The 19,698-nt window shown below is 46.8% G+C and overlaps 2 protein-coding genes across 4 annotated transcripts in view; one reads left to right on the top strand and one right to left on the bottom strand.

Annotated features, from left to right (window-relative positions):
- Positions 1–19,698, top strand: part of Rpl29 (ribosomal protein L29) — an 893,235-nt gene that overhangs the window by 530,263 nt on the left and 343,274 nt on the right. The gene's annotated exons all lie outside the window — the stretch shown is intronic.
- The window catches only part of Col6a4 (collagen, type VI, alpha 4), a 116,344-nt gene that overhangs the window by 90,820 nt on the left and 5,826 nt on the right, over positions 1–19,698 (bottom strand). The window contains exons 2-5 of one of the 2 annotated variants that reach the window (NM_001412226.1): positions 9,322–9,409; positions 5,545–6,147; positions 2,582–3,169; positions 536–1,144 (exon numbers count right to left, since the gene is read on the bottom strand). In NM_001412226.1, coding sequence (NP_001399155.1) covers positions 536–1,144; positions 2,582–3,169; positions 5,545–6,147; positions 9,322–9,397 — 1,876 coding nt within the window. In that variant the 5' untranslated portion in view covers positions 9,398–9,409. The remainder of the gene's footprint in view (positions 1–535; positions 1,145–2,581; positions 3,170–5,544; positions 6,148–9,321; positions 9,410–19,698) is intronic. The other variant, XM_039081569.2, reaches the window with a different exon arrangement.

The following is a 19,698-nucleotide window of genomic DNA, read 5'->3' on the forward strand; positions in this document are numbered from 1 at the left end:
ATCATTTCCAACCAGACTATTAGCAGCGTATTAGTGGTGACTGCGGGTACCTCAAGATATCTAACAGGCATTCCCGAGTCCTCTTTCTCCTCCCTGTCTACAGGGACGAGTCCCTCATACTGAGGGATGCAGAATGCTTCCCAACTATTTCCACCACCACCTCCTCCTCCTCCTCCTCCTCCTCCTCCTCCTCCTCCTCCTCCTCCTCCTCCTCCTCCTCCTCCACTTCTTCCTCTACCTTTAGAAAAATAAAGTAAATAACATGACTTCATGGAGAGAGGCTGGCATCAAACACAGTAACTAACGAAGCTGACTTTGAACTTCAGATCCTCCTGTCTCTCTACACCTAGAGTGCTGAGGTTACAAGCATGCTTGGTTGTACCAGTTTATGTGTGGTACCAGGCACCAAACCCAAGCCTTCATGCATGCTAGGCAAGCATTCTATCGATTGAACTACACCCCCAGACCCCTACATTTTCTTCATGCCCTGTGACTTCCTGGTGACTCACATAGCCAAGGACTGAGGTTTACTTACCTTCTACAACTTCCTTCGCAAACTTGACCAAAACCTGTGGAGGCTGTGAACTCCCCTGGATCGACATAATCACATCCTGTATTAGCTGACTGACTCCATCTTCTCCCTGCAGGTCAGACACCAGCACTACAGGCCCTATCCCCTCCATTTCTGCCTTGTCAAAGTCCTGCAAGCCCACGGACATGATGACCACGCCTCTGTTCCTCAGGATCTGTGCAGGCTCTCGGACCTCGTCCTCAGATTTGCCTGAGGTAACGACTACCACATACTGAGGGACACCCTGTAAGAACCGGCTTCCTGCTGCCTCCTGGAAGAAAGTCCGATGAAGAAACCGAAGGCCTTGACCTGTCTTCCTGGAGCCACCTTGGAGCACCAAGTGCTCATAGATGTGCGCGACCATCTCATTCTGGGTCTTGTGGGTATTGAACAAAAACTCAGTGTGACCTTGGTCGCTATACTGAGCCAGCCCAATCCGGTAGTTGTCCTTGCCAACCTCCAGCATGTCAATAATTCTAGCGATGAAATGCCGCATCCACCGGAAACTGGCCTGGGATGTCCCCTGGGATGAGTCAATAAGAAAGACCACGTCTGCGTAGGTCTCGGTAGGCTCTAAAGAAAAGGAAGGAGGTGGGAGGAGAAGACAGGAAAAGGTGAATCAACTTGAGTTCTTGTAAAGAAATGGAGTACAAGCATGGTTTGGTATGGGCTACAAGAGAGACGGGCAGTGTATTTATACAATAGTGTGCACCCAGGACTTGCCCCTCCTCTGCATAGAACTCCAACACAGGCATATTCTTTCTCTCTCTCTCTCTCTCTCTCTCTCTCTCTCTCTCTCTCTCTCCCTCCCTCCCTCCCTCCCTCCCTCCCTCCCTCTTCCTCTACACTTCCTCCTTCTCTACCTCCCTCTTCTCTTCCTCCTCCTCTTCTGGCCTGTTTCTTTACTACCTGCTTCTTTTTTTTTTTTTTTAAATCTTCCCTCCAATGGAGAAGGCAAGAAACAAGCCCCTACTGTGTGGCTTCTGTGAGTCACGGCTCTTTATACACTTCGTCTCATCTGATCCTTATACGTGATTCTGCTACAACCATATCATCTCCATCATGCAGGTGAAGACACTGAGGTGAAGTGAAGCTACTTCAAGGTTCACATAACGACCAAAATGACCTGCTTTGTGGTGCGGCGGAGGGGAAGGGTTTTATTGGATATAAGAGAGAGAATATCTAGAGGCATCTGGAAGAATCCAGAGCAGAGGGAGAAAGAAGTAGACCGGACACGTCTGACAAGGCCAGGGCTATGGAAACAAGAGAGTGGGAGAGAATAGTGGAGATGGTGAGACCGTGGAGCTGGGGGATAGATAGACAATAGAGTGCAAGACTAGCCACAGCAGAGTAGTAGGAATAGTTGATTCTAAGAAGGATGAGCACTGGGGAATGGAAGCCCATGAGCCAGAGAGAGTGTAGGGGAGAGGAGGGGTGACAAGGGCTGGGATACATGGACTTTGAAATGTGTAACAGGTGCTTGTGATACAGAGGGAGTCTGAAGGCCAGCATAAGCTCTGATACACTAATAGGCGCCACAAGTAGCCAGCCGTCTGTCCCTTCTGCCAGAGGTAAAGGAAATGACTCATTTTGGCAGATGGAGACCAGTTTCACAAGGTCCTGGAGAATGCTGGCTTTTATCTAACTGCCAGTGATCTTCCTACAGTCCCGGTTGAGCTCATTCTGGATATATGGAGGTGCCTTTTTGAGTCTGGGGAATTAGAGTTTCTTTTGGATCTGAGAGTAAATTGCATATGCAAGATTTTAAAAGTATGACTTGTGCACTCCAAAGCCCCGGCTGTTTCTTCTAAACAACACAACAACAAGTCTTCTCCCTTCTTTTCTACCTACGAGCTTCTCTACTCATCCTTCAAGGCCAACTCAGACTTCCTCTGCTCTAGGAAACATCCCCAGATGCTCCCATGATGGTAGACCTTCCTTCCCCTTCGGAAGGCCATTGCTACATTGTGGTTCACTGGTAGAGTCAGTGGTAGATTGAACAGGGCTTACTTTTCATCTCTCTCTCCACTGTGGAACACACAGCCTGACTGAGGCTTCCTGAGAGCTCCTGCAAGATGTTGAAGTTTTCTGTGGTGAAGAGAAACTCCTCAAATGGCTCGCTGGCTATCTTTTGCAACTCTTGGACATCTTGAATATTGATCCCTACCACATACACAAAGACCCCGTCTCTTTTCAGCTGGTCAGCCGCATCCTGAACCTCATCATTGGACTCCCCATCTGTCACCAGAATAACTATCTGAGGAACCCCATCCTTGGCACGGCTGCCACTCATCTCGGTCAAGTAGTTGGCCCTGATGAACTCTAGGGCACTTCCGGTATTTGTACTCCCCATGTTATAGGGCAGATTCCGGATCTGTTCCAGGACCACGCTCTTTAGAGAGGACTGCTTCAGCTGAAAGGCTGGATAGATGTTGTCACTGTACTGGACCAGCCCCACTTGCACCTGATCACTTCTGACGTCAAGCCCCGAGACAATGGAGTGGAGGAAATTTTTTACTTTCTGGAAGTTCTGGAGTCCAATGCTAGTTGAGCTGTCTACTAAAAACACAATATCAGCCAGGAATGCTTCTGTGCAGGCTGCAAGAGAGGAGTAAACAGAAGGGAGTCTCAGAGGCTTCGTTCTAAATACCTAGAGGTGGTAAAGCACAATGCTGAGCCGGAGGAAGGGAGAAAGATGGTGTGCAGGAGTGTGTCCTCTCCTCCCCTCCCCTCTTCATCTTCAAAGGCTTCAGGCCCACCCTCCTGCTGCTGCTGCTGCTGCTGCCAGCCTTAAAATCCCCCCAGACTCACATCAAGAAGGTAAGTCTTCTGCAATTTTAACAGCATACTGAAAGAGTTATGGTCTTATGTCCTGTCTCCCCTCTTGGGATGAACATCTCCTCTCCAGGCACATGCTGGCCCTGACAGGTCAAAGAGCTAGGACATGTCCCATTCTCTACAGTAAGTCTCATTGCCGGTCTAGCACTTAGCGGCCCTGTGATCTGTCACTCTTTGAGACTTTTCTTCTCCTGCCACCGAAATACCTCCCAACTCCTGGGTGGTTTGAAAACCATCTACTATATCAGACATGCAACTCTGCCTGGGTCCTACTGACTCCTTCTGACCATTTCCAAGCATTGATCTTTGGAGGACTCCCCCCCACACACACACCCCTACTATCTTTTTCTCAATTTTACAAAAGCCATATTCTTGTTGGGTCTAGATTCAGGGTCAAGACAACCCCGAGACATAAAATCTGCTCTTAAGTTCCCACAAAACTTGTGCTGTTGAGTTCCCACAAAGGGTCAGGACAACACCGGCTTTGAGGACCTTTTGGCAGAGTTCACGCCGTTCCTCCCTTCCTCTGCATCTCTAGCACAGCCTTATGGGAAATCACATTAAATTATGTCCTTCCAGCTTTTGCCATGGGCTCTGCTTCTGGAAACACTCTAACACACCTGCCCTAGACAAGAGGTCTAGCAGTTCTGGGAAACAACTCCTTAGCTGTACCACATACTTAAGAGTGCCAAAACCTCAGTTTCCGTATCTGAGAAACGCAAAAGTAGTCATACTAACCATCCTGCTTATTTAGAAATCGGAGACCACTGAACATCCTAATGAGAGATGTAAGTAAGGCTTGAAATAGAGCCATGGTTCTTAACCTGGGGGTCGCAACCCCTTCAAGGAGTCAAGCAACCCTCTCACTGGGGTCTAATAAGACCACTGAAAAACAGGGATATTTATACTATGACTTATAACAGTAGCAAAATTACAGTTATGTAGAAATGAAAATAATTTTGTGGTTGGGGGGGGGTCACCACAACATGAGGAAGTGTATTAAAAGGTTGTGGCCGGGGTTGGGGATTTAGCTCAGTGATAGAGCGCTTGCCTAGCAACCATAAGGCCCTGGGTTCGGTCCCCAGCTCCGAAAAAAAGAAAAAAAAAAAAAAAAAAAAGGTTGTGGCCTTAGGATGGTTAAGAACTACTGCTGTGCTCTACAAGCGGGTGGTAGTTATGACTACATACATATGACATCTTTGTTAACCTTGAGGTGCTATTTTTAAAGTATATGATCTCTGTTCAATGCCACACATTGTCGGGTTTTAGCACACCTTCCGAGTCATATGCTTTTAAAAGGAAATATCAGAATAATGAGACAATGGGGAGGGGGCTGTCCTCTTGTGGAGTTCGACCGGGACCACACACAGTCATCTCTTTCTCAACTTGAAGTTTTATGCCTTAGGAAGTCTAAAATGAATCCGTCAAGAGAATTTTGAAAAACAAAGTTGAGTGTTTTCCAATAAGGCTGAGTAACCAACTTATGAACTATTTTCATCCATTTGGGTCCTATCAAGGGCAGAAGGAAGTGGAAGACAGGCATATGCTCTCACAGGCGCCAACAGGCAAAACATGTGGGTAACCCTAGTTGGGGAGCCATTGTGCCAAGCTTTGTAACTATGCAATCTTGTTTAATGCTTCTGACTCTCTGATCCAGGGGTTATCGTCCTAGGGAGAAATTTCAGATTCTGAGAGGTTAAATGGCTTGTCCAAGATGGCACCAGAAGTGAGAGACAGGATCTAAGCTGGGGTCTTTCTTCTCTCTAAAATGTGTCCTCTTAACCAGCATACTGACCATGAGGCAAACAAAAGCCCTGGGGGCCTCCTGGTCCACTCACCTCCTGCCCCTTGGCCATGCGAGATGGGCAGGAAAACCCATGAAAAATTATGCTATTCTAGGAACAGATAATCCTTCCTTCAAAACTGGGTTTACACTGGTTCCGTGTATGGCACCGCCACAGGCCCCCGGGATGTGAGAGTCGTGGCCAATGGTTGGGGAAACAGATATATCTTGATGCGTGAATTTGTAACCTCTGAGTTGAATTTACACACGTATAAACAAGAGCATAGTAAAGGGGTATGAGAAAGACAAAGTTTGGAGTTCTTTAATGTCCAGATGAGAAAGAAGAAGTTACCTGGAGATCCCTGCTCAGTATGTTGCACTACCTTTGCTAGTGTAGTGCAAAGCTCTGGCCGCAGCTTCTGGGCGAGGCCAGGCAAGCCAGAGAAGTTAGGAACAAAAAAGGTGAAGTTATCCTTGGGACTACTCGCAATCTCCCTGAGTTCGGCCTGAGCTGCGTCTTTGACTCCAATGGCGTATAGCAAGATTCCCTCTCTCTTGAGAGCTTCGGCAGGTTCACGAAAGTGGTCCTCAGCTACACCAGTGCTCATCACCAGGGCCACCTGAGGCACCCCTTGGCTTGCCCGGCTCCCGGCTCCTTCCGGGAAGTGATGCTCTAGGATGAACTGCAGGGACTGGCCCATCCTGTTGCCTCCGGGCTTAAACTGAAGTCCACGGATGTGCTTCAACACATCACCTTTGCGGGGATAGGCCGAAAGCAGGAACTCAGTGGTGGGTGTATCACCGTACAGGGCCAGACTCACACGGATGTTATCTCCGCCGACTTGTAAACTGTTTGCCAATATATACAAGAAGTTCCGCACACTCTGGGCATGCTGGGGGTCGATGTTGGTGTGGACCAGAAACACGATGTCTCCCACAGAGGCCTCCCTGCAGACTTCAAAAGAGAGTTGCCATGAGTTCAAAAGTACACGTTGACAACTATCAGCTGAGAGCCAGTTTCATCCATCGCAGGGCCCTCCTCCCCACAGGGGTGCTGGCGCAGCTGTCCTTTGCCCCCGATGCCTACTGCCTACGGTCTATCCTCGCTCACCCGCCACCTTCCCCTCCTCTCCTCACATGTGTAACCCCTTTAATTGGGTCCCACACCAGGTTCTCCAAACCTCCTGCCCACTTAATAAGAAACCCCAGCTTTTCGCCAGTAGTGGGCGCTGTTAGAAAACACGCAGACCTCCTTAATGTGGAGGTCTGACCCACCCAGAGGGCTTGACCCACATATCCCTCTAGCTGCCACAGTGACTGCAGTTAACTGCTCACATCTATGCCTGTAATAAGAAGAAAGGGAGAGGGAGAGAGAAGATAGCATTTACAAGGAAGGAGCTCTGCTATTGTTGGCAGCAGCAGCGGATTGTGTGTGCCACAGCATGTGTGTGGAGGTCAGAGGACAACTTCATAGAGTCACTTCTCCTCTTTCACCTTCACGTGCGTTCACCAGACTTGCCCCATTGGATGGTCAATGCCTTTACCCACTGAGCCATCTTGCTGGCCCAAGGATGGGACTCTTGAACAATCATGAAAACAAATGAAGAAATTAAAATTTTAGAACTAGACACTATTGTAACCAGTGCACTAGTGTAGCCACTAGTCCCATGTGATCAATTGAGCTCTAGGAAATTATTGTAGCCAGTACGCTAAATGGTGTAGCCACTAGTCACATGGGACCACTGAGAGCTAGGAACACAGCTACTGTGAAGGAAAAATGGGACTCTGACTTTTACCGCCTTTGTATACGTACATGATCAAATGGTCACAATAGACTATGAATAGACATCTCAAATAGTCACAGACAGCTAGTAGCCACTGTATAAGATATCTCATTCACTCAGAGGTGGCACCGCTCACTGTGGGATGGGCCCACCTACATCAGCCATCAATCGAGAAAATATACAATGAGCTTAGCTGATCTGGAGGTGACATTTCTCAACTGAGATTCCCTCCTCTAAAATGACTGTAACCTGTGTCAAGCTGACATAAAACTGACCAGCAAAGCATCCCGCTGGCAATCCTCCAAAGAGCTACAGAGCCCGGCTTTTCCAACATCCAAGCCATAAAAGTTAAATTATAAGCCCATACTGTAGAAAGTAAACACCCAAGGCAAGCAAAAACAGAGAACAGCTGTGGGGAACTCGGTAAAATCCAAGCACATCAAATCCCTGTGTCTCGAGTCCTGGGACAGACCTTGTAGAAGTTTGCCTGACTTTGGCCATAAAGCCAAGTGGAGTCAGGTTGTAGAAAGGACAGACAGGTAACATACCTTGGCCCTTCAGAACTGTTGCTCTTGGGTTCTCCCATCGGGAAGAGAGGGTTCAGCGACAAGTGCAGGAATGCCTAATCGGTTTCTGCCCTTGTGGTGGCTAATCTTGGTTGGCAACCTGACAACATCTGGAATCAACTAAAACCAAGAAGCTGGGCATGCCCATGAGGGATTTTCTTGATTGAATAATTTGAGGTGGGAAGACCCACCCTAAATCTGGGCCACACCTTCTGATGGCAGCCCATGTAGAAGGATGTGGAAGAAGGAAGCTTTTGCCCTTTTTTTTGCCTGCTTGCTCTCACTCTCAATGGCAAGTTCATCTATCCTGCTGCTGCAACTCCAGCACCAGATTGGGGCTGCCGAGATATCCAGTCCGATGGTCGAAAAAGCCCCATGTTCATGGGCTTGCCATCAGGAGACAGCATGGCTGGACTGCTGGGACCACAGCCTGCAAGCCACTCTCACGCATCCCGTTTTAATAGGTACACACTCACTCTACCCACTGTTTTCTAAAGAACACTGACCAATACACACCTCGTACAGGAGCAGACACAGTCATGAAGTTTCCCCTAGTCTTTCTACTTGAAGAAACCGCCTCTGGCTGGAGCCTAATTTTCCCAGCCAGTATTGGTTCTACCAGAAGAAGCCACCCTATACTTTCCTCATCCTGTCTCCACAGGTCTTTTTCAGCTTTAGAAGGTATTTGAAACATGACAAGGCTTGCTGTCACAGCTCAGTTCATCGGAAGGGGAGACAGAGCCAAGGGGAAAATGGAGAGAGCTTGGGAGTCTTCCACCAACTGACAGTGTGTGCGACGGCATTTGAGTATCCTAACACCTCAGTGGTGTCTCGGTGAGGCACTCAGTCGATGCTCCCTCGACAAGACGTTCATTTTGAAAACTCCACACAACCTATTAAAATGGCTGCCAAAAGGGCTGGGGGGATGCTGCTGATCTTCTCTTCCCGATGGGAGAAACCAAGAGCAACAGTTCTGAAGGGCCAAGGTATGTTACCTGTCTGTCCTTTCTACAGTCAGACTCCACTTGGCTTTATGGCCAAAGTCAGTAAAGCATTTGCAGCCGTAAGGTCCTGAGTTCATATCCTCAGCACCTGGGTAGAAACGGGGTGCAGCAGTACACACCTAGAAACCCAGCCCGAGGGAGGCCGAGTTGACCCCCTGAGCCCACTGGCCAGACGGTCTACCGGAATCAAGCTCTGGTTTCGGTGACAGCTCCTGACTCAAACAATAATGTGGAATATGTGTTCGCATGCACATAGGTAGGTGTGCACACGCACCCCCAAAGCACACATGAACGCACCTATATGCACACTGCGTGAACATTCCCACATGCACAGAAAGACTACGAGAAATTACAGAAGTGTCGCTAGCGTTGGGCAGAAGTAGCCACCTCATGATGACAGTCACCTCAGAACAGCTCTGTCCTGGAGACAAAGCAGAGCATGAAACTCTTCCAAAGCCCTGTACCACAGGCTTCTTGGAGCCTGGCAGTACAGTATGAAGCATGGTGCTCGTGAGGCATCTACTTGTCTTACCATTTGGGGTTAAGTATTTTTTATATAAAATCAAGTACCTGCCCCTCACTTAGTGCTTCCGGGTCCCAAGGAAATTCTCCTTCAAGGAGTATATTCCCACCATCATCATCACCACCACCACCATCATCCTCCTCCTCCTCATCATCATCATCATCCTCTCATAGTATTTCCTCCTAAGATGGCCACTAGTACCAGGTCCCTAGCAATCAAGCATTTGGACTTTTAAAGATTTTCATGTATTACCAGTCCTTTGTGACTTGATGAAGCCCAAACCAGCTGCAAAGGAGATGATCAACCACAATGTCTTCCAAGTCCCCATGTTGATGTGATCCTAGAGAGAGACAAGAAAAGAAAGAGACCTTGTAGTTTAAAAGCGTGTCTTCAGGGGTTGGGGATTTAGCTCAGTGGTAGAGCGCTTGCCTAGGAAGCACAAGGCCCTGGGTTCAGTCCCCAGCTCCGAAAAAAAGAACCAAAAAAAAAAAAAAAGCGTGTCTTCATTTAAAATGAGTGTATCACGTTGTATGGAAATTAGATCTCAGTACTACAGAAAAAAAAAAAAAGATTTGGAAGACAGGATCTCACGCAGCCGGGTATGAGCATGTAGCCTGTAACCCCAACCTCTCCACAGAGGAGGGGAGGAAGAAAGAATGACACTGGGGGCTCATGGCCCAGCCAGTCTAGCCAAAATGACAAGAGTCAGGTCTTTGAGAGACCTTGTCTCAAAAGATAAAAATAAAAAGTTGAAGGGCAGGCAAGAGAGCCCAGCTTCAGAGCTACTTGCTCTGAAGGCTGACGACCTGAGTTCAATCCTTGAAACCCACATTACAGAGGGAGAAAACCAACACTCGCAAGTTGTCCTCTGACAGCCACGGTTGTACCATAGCACACGAGTGCACACAACAAACAAACACATACACACTAAATAAGTAAGCTAATGTGGAAATGCGACTGAGGAAGACACCGTCACATCAACCTCTGTCCTCTCTGCATGTGTATGAGGGCAAGTACACACGCACACACGTATGCACGCACGCATGCATGTAAGATGATGTTGATGGTGGTGGTGATGATAATGATGATGATGATGGTAGTGGTGATGATGACGATGATGATGATAAACCTCGACACATTGCTTCAACTGTGCAAGAAAAATGCACCATTCGTCCGATCAGGAAGAACTCTGTAAACACTGAAGGGTACACCTCAGACTTGCTGTTGATAGCTGAGCAGATGTGTTTTGTGGACGGGGGAAGCCTATGGGCCTGGAGGGGGTGCAGAACTCCCACTTTGCACACTGAATTCATTTGCTGAAGCATAAACATTTCTGGGTGACTTTACTTGTATTTTTATACAAGAGTTAGATGACCCGATAAACATCTGCAGCACCCAGACATCGTCTAATATCTTAGAGGACATCTGCCTGATTAAATCAGCTTAGCCGGAACATATTTTATATTCCCTGGAGAAACACAAAATAACCTCTTTCCCCTGAGCGTGGACCTATGTCCAATGGCAGTCATAAAAGCTATCAAGTTTCGAGCCTACTCTTTTTTTGACCACACAGAATGTGAGGCTCCAAGCAGAAAAGGTGACATCTCACCTTAGGCTCTTAGCCATCAGTCCCACAACCATAGAGCTCTGGAAGGTAAGTGTTTGAGTTTCAACTGCAAATCCACTAAATAGTTCATCTTGGGCAAACTGTATCACTTCTCTGTGCCTTAGTTTCCCCAATAGCACCTACTCATAGAGTTGTAATCAAGATTGAGTGCATCCGTCCTTGTAAAAACAAAACACGTTATCCATGAAAACGGCAAGGAAAGATGAGCCTGAATAAATTCATGTGTCACCCTCACGTTTGTAATAGCATATGACATTTCATCCCTAACACCCAGGAAGTCAGAGCAAAGGAGCAGAGATCTGGGCCAGCCTGGGCTAACAGCAAACCCTCGTCTCAAAATAAGGAAATATTTAGCCACCCAAGAATTGTTAAGGCAGAAAAGTGATCATGAGTAAAGTCCAGGACACCCTGGGCTATTGAATGAGATCCTGTGGAAGGGAAGAAGGGAGAAAGGAAGGGAAGGGAGGGAGGGAGGGAGGGAGAGGGGGAGGGAAGGAGGGAGAGAGGAAGGAGAGAAAAGTTGTACTTCAATATTTTTAATTCTGGAGCTAATAAAGTTATATATAAAATAAAGCCTTCCAAAAAGGCATCAGCATTTTCATATCCCGTTATGTCCTCCTTATTACAATTAATGCAATTAAACATAACAAAGATAAGCATTCTTAGATAATTGTAAATAAAATCCAGTTGGAAAGCCAACATTTATAAGCATCTGACAGCTGCGCATGTGTGTTGAGCATTTCACCTATACATTAATGCCTTTATTTATATTATATATACTATTTCAGGAAGCTGTTCAAGTCTTTGTTTGCATTTAAACATGCAGTGTCTATCATGGAAACAGGATATAAAACCAGTAAATGGGGCACCAATGGAAGGAGAGGACCTTGGTCCTGCCAAGGCTGGACCCTCCGGTGTAGGGAAATGTCAGGGCGGGGAGGTGGGAAGAGGGGGTGGTTGAGTAGGGGAAACACCCTTATAGAAGAAGGGGAGAGGGAGGGGATAGGGGGCTCATGAATGGGAAACCAGAAAGGGAATAACATTTGAAAAGTAAATAAAAAAAATCTAATTAAAAAAAAACAGTAAATAAAGTGTGGTTGGTTTGGGAAAGCAAAAGAAATTAGAGTCCAATAACAACCAAGGTACTGCAGTGGAGACAGACCAGTCTCAAAGTGTGTTAAACAGTTGGACTCACATGAATTCACTGAAGTTCTGGTGACCTGGCCAAGACTGAGTCCCTCGGGAGCTGGAGAGATGACTCGGCATCCGAGAGATGGCTGCTGTTTCAGAGGACCCAGGTTCAATTCCCAGAATCCACATAGCAGCTCACAATCCTGTGTGACTCCAGTTCCCGGGGATCTGACAGCCTCTTCTGGTCCCCATGCTATCACACATAACATAGTGCACAGACATGCATGCAGGCCAAGCACCCATGGCACAGGAAAATAAGAAGTCTGAGTATGCCATTTGGGCTGGTAATGTACCCCACAAATGCCACAGACTAACAAAACCCCAGTGTCATGCTTGAGAAACCTCCTTTACATTGTTGGTCAGGGTATCCAAGGGGTTTCTAAAGCTATTAATATAGTCATTTGCTGTTGACGCAGTTGCTTCCCCAAGGGTAAATGTAGGTCTTATTACTAAAGCTACCACACGCTCTGAACACAGGACCCTGAACACAGGACGGAATCCCACCTGAAGGCCTGCAGTCTAGCTCCCGTAATACCAGAAGTTTCTGTGCAAGCTGCCAAGGGAGAGAAACAATAATAGTCCTGCACAATCGTGACGCCTATCAACCACGACAACGACATGGCTGGATATCCCTAAAGATACCATAGTGGCACTCATCTTACATTGGCAGTAACCAACAACCATCTAATTGGATGTAAGACCCACTTCACAGGAAGAAAACCATGTCTGAATCTAGAAACCTACCCAACCTGCCGGGACCAGTGAGGTCATGGGTCTTAGACTCAGATGCCACTTTTCTAGACCAGCATAACTCCTAACTGCACCCTGAGACGTATCCTTATAGCCTCAGATAAATATGGCTTTCACCCCACATCAAAGAAGCTCCTCTTCACAGCAAATGTAGACAGACCATCACAGCAGCCATTACGGAAACCACATAATACAACGCCCAGCTGATCGTGGGATGCCAGCTACACATCTATGCTACAATTTCTGCTCCTAAGGTTCAGAGAGCATCGCAGAAGGAAGGGAAGGCACATAAAACCCAGAGAAGGCTGGAGAGATGGCTCAGTGGTTAAGAACACTGACTGCTCTTTCGGAGGTCCTGAGTTCAATTCCCAGCAACCACATAAAGAAAATGAGTAAGTAAATATTTAAAAAGAATCAGAGAAATGCCGGTTCGCATCTGCACCTGGGAGCAGACCCTGTGCTATTTACTGCCTATTCACTCCCAATCACACCCAGAGACAGCTTGACCCACCCCCCACCAAAGAGTTCTGACACACCCAGGCTTACAGGAAATGCAGGAACAACAAGCGGAGACTGAAGGAAAGGCCATCCAGAGACTGCCCCACTTAGGGATCCATCCCATCTGCAGACACCAAACCCAGACACTATTGCTGATGCCAAGAAGTGCTTGCTGACAGGAGCTTGGTGTAGCTGTCCCCTGAGAGGCTCTGCCAGAGCCTGACAAATACAGATGCAGATGTCACAGCCAACTATCATCAGGCTGAACATGGAGACCCCAATGGAAGAGTTAGGGGAAGGACTGAGGAGCTGAAGGGATTTGCAACCCCTTAGAAAGACCAACAATATCAACCAACCAGATCCCCAGAGCTCCCAGGGACTAAACCACCAACCGAAGAGTACACATGGAGGGACCCATGGCTATAGATGCATATGTAGCTGGGGATGGCCAGTATCAATGGGAGAGGAGGCTCTTAGTCCTATGGAGGCTCAATGCCCCAGCATAGGGGATGCTAGGGTGCTGAGGCAGGAGTAAGTGGTTGGTCCGGGAGCACCCTCACAGAGACAGGGGGCAAAGGGGATGGGAAAAGGGGTTTGTGGAGAGGAAACCAGGAAGGGGGACATTTGAAATGTAAATAAATAAAATAACCAATGAAAGAGAGATCCAGAGAAACAAGAAGCCTGCTGTAAGACTGTGTCTCCTAGAAATGACAGGGAAGCACCCATTACCTCAGTAATATGGCCACCTAAACAAGACTTGAACAAAGAACTGCAGGGAACTAGTGACTGTTCAAATTAGAATTAGTTTCTGATTGGCTATTGAACACAAGGCGATCCCCCATTGGCTATCCAATACAAAGTGATCGACCCTGGAATCATATGCACAAGCAACACTAAGCATACTTAGGAAGTCGTATTTATATACTTACGCGTGCATTTATGTGTGTGACAGTAATAAAGAGAAAGAGGCCATTAATTTGGAAGGGAGTAAGGGTGAACTTACAAGGGGTCAGAAGGAGGAAGGAGAAGAGGGAATATCATGTGATTACATTTTAATTAAAATTTTAACAAAAGTCCCTCAATATTTCACCGAGGGTGGGGAGAGGCTTATGAGGCCCCACCGCTCCCTGAAGGACTATTGGCGGTTAGTGGTTGCTGAGGAAGGGGGGAAGGTGTCATTTTCTTCGGTGGTGTAGCCACTGAAAAGCAGCCAGCAAAGAACCTCCCACTTGTGCTCATGCAAGCGACCTTAATCAAACTCAGTGGGCCACACACCCCGTGAAACTAGGAGGGGCTTCTTAGGAAGAACGGTGGAAGGGGTGGGGTATGAGAAAGTGTAAGGGTAAAAATGACTGGCGTTCACTATATACATGTATGAAACTATCAAATAAATAAAACTTAGAAAGTTAAAGCAACATACTTGTTGCTGCTGCTGTTGTTGCTGTTGTGTTGTTGTTGTTGTTGTTTTATGCTTGTTTTTTACCGTGCAGGGGGCTGAACCCCTTAGGTCAGTATTCTACCCTTGAGCTACACACCAACCTGGCAGCAACCACTCACTCTGTAGACCAGGGTGGCCTCCAACCCAGATCTGCTGCCTCTGCCTCTCAAGTGCTGAGATTAAACATAGGCACCACCACGTCCTGCTGGCAGCGACCCATCTTGAGAAAGGGGAAATTAAACCAACCGGATGAATAAAGCCAAACAAAATAAATTAAGTTACACAAAAGAAGATACTTCTTTATTGATGTATAAGCAAGTAACCAGCTCCCCTATCCACTGAGCTTCATCCTCAACCCAACAATCTACTTTTTAAGAATTAGTCAATCAAAAAATTACTTTGTTGGGCTCAGTGGTTAAGAGCACGCGCTGCTCTTGCAGAGAACCTGAGTTCAGTTCCTAGCACCCACACATCAGGGAACTCCACCTCTAGGGGATCCTATGCCTTTAGCAGTTTCCTGTACTCACGTGTACATACCTACACACACACACACACACACACACACACACACACACACGCACGCACGCACGCACGCGCGCACATAATTAAATTTTTTTAATCGTTTTTCAACCACCACTAGAACAAATGATTCCACTGGACACATCAAAGGATGCTAAAACCATTGGACAAAGTTTTGTTGAAACACAAGGTGATAACTGTGGAGGTTTAAATGAGATGTCCCCACAAATCTTGGGCATTTGAATAGTTGGTCCCAGTTGGTGTCTGTATGGGAAGACTGATGGAGGAAGAGTGCCACTGGGTACAGGCTCTGAGGTGTCAAGAGACACCCGCCATTCCCAGTGTGCTCTCTCTGCCTATTCATGAATGTGCACGCTGAGCTCTCAGCTGTTCCTGCCACCATGCCTTTGCTCTGCCACCATGGACTCCAAGCCTCTAAAACCATAAGCCCAATTAAACACTTTCTTTTATAAGCTGCCTTGGTCATGGTGTTTTTTATCACAGTCATAGAAAACTAACAAGACAATATTGCAATCTCAAAGTATCTCTTTTTAAAAAGTTACAAAGGACAAAAGGAATAACCTTTTTAACGGAGAAGCCCAGCAGGCAGACAATCAAATGGTAACAATTAACTTCAACTAAGCAGAATGAGGCAACATTGCCTCGTCCTAGAACTCACCTCTCCTTATACTTCACTCCTCCAAAGAATCTCATAGTGGGGAGATAATTACATAAACCACAACCTAAAGGCAATCTGAAAACTAATGACCTGTGTTCCTCAAAGATATTGATATGCTGAAAGACTGAAAATGTTCAATAGTCAAAGTGTGTGCATGTGTGTATGCATATGTGATTGCGTGTGCTCAATGTGTACATATGCATGTGTGTGCATGTGAGAGAGAGAGAGAGAAAGAAGCTATAGTAGTTGGAATTCAGCTTCAAAATACTTGGACAACTATACAATGGAAATGTACACAATTAATTTAGCATCTTTTCCCATTTTCTTTCTATCTGGTTTGTATCCTCTGATAATGGCTCCTGCTCTCCTCACGCTCATGAGGTTAGCGTAAGCACTGGATCTGGAACTTTATTACCATGTGGACTAGCAGTGGTATACATCCGGACTGTGATCTCTGGAAAGCAAACAATTGGAAGCTGGGAGGAAGTTCATGTGCACACATCACATCAGAACCCAAATGGTATGTTTGGCCTTAAGAATGAACCTGAAGTTCACCCTACAATGATCACATAAACACTAACATTCACTTCCTGTGCCCATTCTCAAAGCTTGGCTTAGACATAAATACAACTTTGTTGTAAAATATTTGAGGAAAGCCGTGTCAAACATTTTGATGGCAATTAATGACTCCTTAGACTCCAAAAATCAACAAGAGGTAGCGTGTTCCACCAGCAAGCAGAGGGGAGAGGCCAGCACAGCTCTCTGTGGAGCAATGAGTACTCACTGATTCCCACTATGTGCCAACCACCCATGGTAATCCACAAACTACCACACAACTGGCGAAGAATTTAAACTCTTGGAATGGGATGGAACCTTGGCTGCAGGACCACATGCAACTGGCCTCGGTCTTCTCCCCATGCTGCCTTATCTAAGTCTTTGTGATGCCTGATTCAGACACCAGTTAGGCCATTCACTGAAGGTTGTATCATCATGATGGCCAACTAGAGGTGTCTCAGGCTCACCTCCACACGTAAAAATGACCATAACTTCAAATAAATACCTCCATTTTGATCCGAGTGACTAAGGTGTCATGCTGGGGTACAGCAGAAGTTCCACAACACAGAAATTCAAGACAGTCACTTAGAGGTGGCAGGGAGCACCTCGATTCTACACCCTGTTTTTCTAGTCAAAATCAACTTAAATGAGGACATACCCCATCCTATGGGAAAAAATAAGGAAGCCTACATGGCCCTAATCACTGCCCAGGCATCTGCAGTCTTTGTCACTGGAGAACACTACAGTCCACATGGGCCTTCGGCAGCTTGGGAAACAGCCTAGAGGTCACATAGCTATAACCACTCCAGTGAAGGTGCCTACATTGTATTCTGTCATCCGTCTGGGGCCCAAGCTGCTACTTACTGTCTGTTACCTTGAAGTTGATGCTACTGCTGGAACGTGGCCTGGCCCGTCACCAAATCTTTGTCATCACTGAGTCATGCTCACACACATGGTAATGTGTTGTCCCCACGCCAACATAACTATTACTCCGTGTTCCCTGAGGACAAGTTGCCGTCTCCTTCCCAACCATTTGGCCCAGGCCTGTAAGACGGACCTAACAGTACATACCTATTACCCCAGCACTTGGAGATAAAAGGCAAGGAGTTCAAGGCCAACCTGGGTTATATAACAAATTTGAGGCCAGCCTGTGCTACCTGAGATCAGAAAGGGGTGAAAGGGAAAAGGGAAAAAAAACCTAGGTGTAAAAGAGCAGTCATATTTTCCCAGTGCCAGACCACCATAGTGCCCTGCTGCTGCTGCTGCCGCCACCACCGATGATGATGGTGGTGGTGGTGGTAGTGGTGGTGGTGATGATGATGGCGGTTGTAGTGGTGATAGTGATGATGATGGTGGTGGTGGTGGTAGTGGTGGTGGTGATGATGATGGCGGTTGTAGTGGTGATAGTGATGATGATGGTGGTGGTGGTAGTAGTGGTGGTGGTGATGATGATGGCGGTTGTAGTGGTGATAGTGATGATGATGGTGGTGGTGGTGGTGGTGTTGGTGGTGGTGGTGGTGATGGTGGTGGTGGTGGTGATGATGATGGCGGTTGTAGTGGTGATAGTGATGATGATGGTGGTGATGGTGATGATGATGATGATGGTGGTGGTGGTGATACTGGTGATGGTGGTGGTGGTGATGGTGGTGGTGGTGGTGATAATGATGGTGGTGATGATGATGATGATGACGACAACAATGATGATGCACACAGGCAAGAGAGCAGTGGAAATTCTAGGACCCAAGTTTTCTCCAGAAATGAAGGAAAGGTAAGTAAAAACTACCCTGAGCTAGCTGCAGCTTTTCATTCACGAGTCTGTCTTGCCGTATTCCCATTTCACAGATCCCTGCACATCTCTGGAATGCTCTACACCTCAGGTTTGTCAGCCATCAAATTGGAGTGTAGTTCTTTGCCAGCACCACATGGCAGGGTCAGTGTGAGGACACTGGACCCTTGGAAGGGGACAGATTTGTCAAAAGCTGTGACATTAGACATGCCTATCACCTTCAAGTGACAATCTACAAAATAAAATGCCCCCAAACCGAGTCCTTTCTCACTGGTGAAACAAAACACCAGTATTTTTTACTCAAAGAGGATCACTTTCTTTATATCAAAGGACTGACCACATCTTCCACTCGGTAAATCCAGGAAACAGCAGTGTTATGATGGACGGGAGATTTCAGATTCTCACAGACTTTCTATGGCAGTAGATGTAGGGAGAGCCTACCTACATCAAACTGATTCAGGTGTCAGGTGTGACACCATGCAGGAGACACCGTGGTCACCGGAGGGAAACAAGCAACTTAGCCCTAGCTGTCTGTGTCTTTTGCAATGACTTCTCTTTTTTATCTCAAGAATCTTGGCTTAGTGTAGCAAAGGATGCCTTGTTGGGCACCAATGGGAGGAGAAGTCCTTGGTCCTGCCAAGGCTGGACTCCCCTCCCCAGTGTAGGGGAATGTCAGGGTGGGGTGGATGGGTAAGGGAACACCCTCATAGAAGAAGGGGGAGGGGATAGGGGGCTTATGGATGGGAAACCAGGAAAGGGGATAACATTTGAAATGTAAGTAAAAAAAAATCCATTAAAAATACATCTCAGCTTAGAGGAACTCGGTGACATTGAACTACTTTTGCATCATTTTTGATATCTTAAATAGCTTTCTAAAAATGGAATTGGAAAAACATTCAAAAGCACAACCTATCTGCCACTGAAAAAGAAGGAGAGATTTCATTTTCTGTCACAAGACTCACTGGGGGGAGAGGGTACCAACTCCGGGGAGGTGGTAATTACAAATGACACATTCACCAAGTGTGGGTTCAGGCATCCATAAAACACTGTGTACTCCTTCCCTCTCCTTAGAACACTCGGGTCTCCTTAACACACACTGGTGAACATGCACACACCTGACGGGCTCCTTCCTGTGAGCGTCCCAGAACCCAGCTCACCGGCTGCTTCCTCATCCACGCCTGGGGGTCACTCGCTCCCTATTGCACTTTGACTCCGAACCTTGTGCTTATTTCAGTGAAAAACTGAAAATTTTCAGGGTTTTTTTTTTCTTTCGATGTTTATAATACTCAATATTCACAATGGTTCGCTCCTGGACTTGTTTCCTTTTTCTTTTTTTTTTTTTTCTTTTCTCCTTAACTAATTTCATGACAACTAAAGTCTCTTTCTTGTATGGACCCAAAACCTGGCCTTACTCACACACTCCTCCTGCACACAGAGCAAATCCAGTTGACTCTGCCTTTAACGAGAGCTATCTGGAAATGGCCTAGCCATCACTGTTCCCATTGCAAACACCGTATCGTGAGACAACCTCATCTCCCGTGCCTGATGACTGCAACAATTTTCATGGGTCCCTGTTCGGCCCTTAC

Source organism: Rattus norvegicus, chromosome 8 (genome assembly GCF_036323735.1).
Source record: "Rattus norvegicus strain BN/NHsdMcwi chromosome 8, GRCr8, whole genome shotgun sequence".
Lineage (NCBI taxonomy): Eukaryota > Metazoa > Chordata > Mammalia > Rodentia > Muridae > Rattus > Rattus norvegicus.